We start from the raw sequence: 4,926 nt of genomic DNA, 5'->3' as shown, positions 1-4,926 counted from the left end.
AAAAAATAGACAATAAAGAATTAACTTGACGGAGCTCAAACTCAAAACACGGCAGCAACAAACAGGAAGTGACTGTCCTTGAGGCCGATTGGCCTGCACAATTATTATACAATTAGCAAAAGCAAAAAATGCCTCTAACACTAACTTGCTCTATTCTTTTTCTATTCTATCTGTTTTCTTTTTATTTATTATATAATTTAGAAAAAAACCTTGCTACGTGTACTGCGTTAAGCTAACTGAGACTTGTTATAGCACTTGCATATCATTGCTCTTTTGTTGATTTTGATTGCTTCCATTGTCCTCATTTGTTAGTCGCTTTGGATAAAAGCGTCTGCTAAATGACTAAATGTAAATGTAGTATAATTCTAAAATTGTGTTGCATTGCATTACAATCAAAACTACAGACCTTTGATAATAAAACAAAGCATTTAAATATCACCTACTGAGACATATTATTGGCAGATAGAGAGTGACAACTGATGTTTATATACATTTTATGTAAACAGTCTGCTATACTGTTATAAAGATCTTACTGATTTACATTATAAGCTAATAGAATTTAAGATTACTTTTTAAATATCAGTAACTGCACCAAATTGCATGTTTTTGCTCTGTTTGGGCATCTGAAAAAAATTGAATTTTCTGAATATTTTTTATGTCAGGCCTTACATCTCTTTTGTCTTGTTTTTACAAGTGAAAAATTGTTTTTATAGTTAAATTGTAAACATCCTGAAAAATTACTTAGTAAACATACATTTACTTGACATTCAAAATATAGATATATATAGAAGATATACAGTGGGTACGGAAAGTATTCAGACCCCCTTAAATTTTTCACTCTTTGTTATATTGCAGCCATTTGCTAAAATCATTTAAGTTAATTTTTTTTCCTCATTAATGTACACACAGCACCCCATATTGACAGAAAAACACAGAATTGTTGACATTTTTGCAGATTTATTAAAAAAGAAAAACTGAAATATCACATGGTCCTAAGTATTCAGACCCTTTGCTGTGACACTCATATATTTAACTCAGGAAATGGCTGCAATATAACAAAGAGTGAAAAATTGAAGGGGGTCTGAATACTTTCCGTACCCACTGTATGTTTTTAAAACATTTTCAAAAACTGTTTAAAATGTAAAAAAAAAAACTTAAGTTTTCTTTTTTAACCCTGATTAAATTTCTAAATGTTCTTATATTTAAAACATAAATATTAACTAAATAATGTGAGGTTCATGCTTTGACTAGAAAAAGTATTTGCTAATGGGATAAGACTCACTGTCTTCTATGAAGCATGAAAATAAGAAACAATGAATAGGGACTGAAGCTTTCAAGCTTCAAAGATGAGGCAAAAGCTCTAGAAATGTATCATGAAAAATATATATTTCATTCCAGGAGATCTGGGATAGATGTAAAGATCTACTTTAATGAATAAAAACTTTAGTCTGTTCCCATGAAATTACTTTTAATTGAGATATAATACAAAAGTTCTATGGAACGCTTTTTATGATAGGATTTTTTTTTTTTTTTTTGGAGCTTGATCACACCAGTTGTCATCTTTCATTATACTGAAAAGCTTGGCCTGGATATTCTTTCAAAATAAATAAATAAATAAAATAACTTTGTTTTCCACATAAACTAATACTATCCTTTTTTTCCAAGATATTTCTTACTGTATGCTGTTTTGATTTCCAAGTAAATTGTTATTTAAATTGATTTTTCATTTGTTTTGATTTTTTTTTTCTGACAAAAACATACATACTGATTAAGAAAATTCTGTGTTCATTATAATATTTGTTTGGATATGGGTTTATTTTTGTATAATAAATGAATGAATGAATGAATGTTTCTATCTTTGTCCTGTGTGCTCCTGTAGATGTTGAGCAGTAAGAAAGGTTTACTGCCTGAACCCAGTCTGGCCCAATTCTTCAACAGTATGACCAATCCTGCTGCTCTCCAAGTCCTTATGAGACCCTACCCTACCGCCAAACGTGGAGGTAATGCTCTCTCTCTCTGTGCCTCTCTTTACTCAAAGTGTCTTTTTACTCATTAGGAAAATAATTTATTGAGTATTCATGAGTAATATGTTTAAGTACTTTTCCACACAACCAAAAGTGTGTCCTGCGAAGATTGTAGATTTTGAGATGAAATATCATGCTCATGCTTCTGCATATGTGTGAGTGTGTTGGCTATGTAATGGTGATCAATAGCGCTGTAGATTCTGAGCAGATTTTTTTCTCTTGATGAAAGCCTAATCATATATTAAAATGAACTTTTCATTGGGTGGGAGAATAAATGAGCTGAGGAAGAAGTGGAGGCTGGAGCTTAAAGAGAACACACAATTACAACACTAAATATAGCACATGATTAAATGTTAAACTTCTCTACCTATTCCGGAGCAACTTGCCATTAGTGCTGAAGCTGGAATTTTGGAATGACAAAATCATGAGCCACCAAAATTAACCACATACTTTCTGCTGTCCATCGCTCTTATTTTGAGGGCTTGTCTTTATTTGTTTCCTTCATATTGTTTACTCTCCTATGTTGACCACTTATTTCATTCATCTAATGGTTTCCCACCAGGAAAGTTCGGTCGACCTCACAATCTTCCCTTCCTGCGTCCACCGTTGACTGCAGCGCTGCTACAGTTAGGAAAAGCACAGCAGGTACTCATTTTCTCTTTCTGCCACTCATAAGACTGACTTAAAGGGACGGTTCACCCAAACATTAAAATTCTGGCATCATTTACTCACCCTCAAGCTGTTACAAACCTGTATGAACATCTTTTAGCTATTGAGCATAAAAGAAGATATTTTGAATATCCATAGTATGGAAAAAAATACTATAGAAGTCAATGGCTTTCATCAACTGTTTAGTTACCAACATGCTTCAAAACATCTTTTTTTTGTGTTCAGCAGAAGGAAACTCATACAGGTTTTGAACAAGTGGAGCGTGAGTAAATGAAGACAGAATTTTCATTTTTGGGTGAACTGTCCTTTTAAGGAAGCTTAATTTCTAAAAGTTCACAAAGCCAAATGTGCTCATAGTTAAAGAAACACCCTAGAGAAATAATGTAGATGCTGCATTAATGGATAAAAAAGGCTATAGTACAGCAAAAAAATTACATTTTAGAGGGAATTTTGTTATAGAATAGGCTGCTACCTCAGAATTAAATAGAAAAGAATAAGCATGCATGTTTAACAGTCTCTCTTTCTCTTATGCAGAGTGCCATTCTAGGAAATGGTCTTGTTCTCCAGAATCTTCTTCACATGCAGATGGCCCAGCAACAGCTCTTACAGATCAAAGACAAGCAGATCACTAATGTGAGGGTTTGTGTGTGTGTTCACTTGTCTCAAACATACCCATAACAAAGAAATATATCGCCACTTTACTCTTACCTGCAAACACTGCATAATATTCAACAACAGCCTGAAATTGTGTTCGTAGTTCTTTTTGTGAGGATATTATTGGTCTGCATTAAATTCTGTTGGAAATAATGAGAAAACTGCAGGTTTTGTTCAGAAAAGCATTATTTATTTTATATAGCAGTATTAGAAGCATACATCTAACTGGCATTTTGAATGCAAATTTGAGGTTCTGGTTGAAGAATAATAATGCCATCCACAGGGAAATTTCTGTGAAAAAACAGAGGAATTTGTGCAATAATAACGCTAACATAAATCTTCTTTTATGCATGTGGGTATGTATTTTGTAGCTATAATTTCATCTGTGTGTACTTCATCTTTCACTTGCCACATGACCCTGTTATGGCCTGTCTTCTGTTTTCTCCTTCATCGCTCTCTCATTTCCCTTCAGGTCCCAGGTCTTTTAGGCGACCCTTCCCGGCTGCTCCTGCAAAAAGTTCTGGGTCTTCGAACTCCGGCGGCGGTTCCTCTGGGGAAGGGGTTGCTGGGAGATTCTCCCACAGGTAAGAGCTTCTGGTTGGGTGGTCAAGCTCACAAACTGCAGGCCTGGTCCAGAGGTCTCATTCGCTTACGGTAGAGAAAGACATTTGCAATGCAAATCTTCAAACTGTTTGAAAGCCGCATTATAAGCAGTTCGATGCAGCCGCTTCAATCAGTATTTTTTCCTTTATGCTTTTATACAGACGTGTGTCTGTCTGTGTGTGCAAAGTCTGGTTTTGGCATTCATCAAAGCATTGAAAACCATTGAAGAGTATGCCTTTGTGCAGGGTCATTTCTATTTGAATATCAGTGCCATGCAGGTGTTACAGTGAGGTAGAAATTGAAATACTATACTATGGTTTTCCAGAGTATGCACTATATGCATTGAAAACGAAAGCTTTTTTATTACAGTAGTTTAACAAAGTTCTCTGGTTCGTAGAGTTGGGCCAAGACACTTCTCCGCTCACGTCCCAGGGTGGAAACTCTGGGGCTGGAATGGTGTCACATGTACCTGGACGTTCACATGCGAGTTCCATCGCCGAGCAGAATGGAGTCACTGTGACATGCCTGGCTCCGGAGAAACAGCCTGCACCTCCAGGAACCACAGGTTGCTCTGTAAGCTCCCAAACCCAACTGCAAAACTTCCTCCCTGGAATTAACGCACCAAGTCTGGGACCTTTGCTGGGGAGTACAACACACAAAACTCCAGCAAACCACCACAGTTCAAGTGTGCAGACTAGTACATCTGTTACAGTAAGCGTGATTTTCTTTTCTGTTTTTCTGACTTCTCACCTCTTCTGAAGAACACAAAAGGAAAAACACGTTTATGCAAAAATGTTTATGCTGATCTTTTCCGTACAGTGACAACATATAGTGATCAGGGACTGTCTAGCTCAGGCTGACCCATAAGACAACTATGAATATAGTGACTATATTCACTGTATAGCATAGCCTTCAGTGCTATTTTCATTTTATTAAACGGTTACTGCATAATAAAATTTAATTTTATATATATATA

At 35.5% G+C, this 4,926-nt stretch overlaps 1 protein-coding gene across 2 annotated transcripts in view; it reads left to right on the top strand.

Annotated features, from left to right (window-relative positions):
* LOC107692377 (ribonucleoprotein PTB-binding 2-like) overlaps window positions 1-4,926 on the top strand; it is a 72,855-nt gene that overhangs the window by 49,855 nt on the left and 18,074 nt on the right. Inside the window, exons 5-9 of one of the 2 annotated variants that reach the window (XM_016491410.1) lie at window positions 1,880-2,000; window positions 2,587-2,669; window positions 3,228-3,326; window positions 3,820-3,931; window positions 4,348-4,661. In XM_016491410.1, the coding sequence (XP_016346896.1) occupies window positions 1,880-2,000; window positions 2,587-2,669; window positions 3,228-3,326; window positions 3,820-3,931; window positions 4,348-4,661 (729 nt within the window). The remainder of the gene's footprint in view (window positions 1-1,879; window positions 2,001-2,586; window positions 2,670-3,227; window positions 3,327-3,819; window positions 3,932-4,347; window positions 4,662-4,926) is intronic. The other variant, XM_016491411.1, reaches the window with a different exon arrangement.

The sequence above is a fragment of the Sinocyclocheilus anshuiensis genome, unplaced genomic scaffold, assembly GCF_001515605.1.
Source record: "Sinocyclocheilus anshuiensis isolate Anshui unplaced genomic scaffold, SAMN03320099.WGS_v1.1 scaffold70, whole genome shotgun sequence".
Taxonomy (NCBI): Eukaryota; Metazoa; Chordata; class Actinopteri; order Cypriniformes; family Cyprinidae; genus Sinocyclocheilus; species Sinocyclocheilus anshuiensis.
This window is presented reverse-complemented; position numbering and strand designations above follow the sequence as displayed.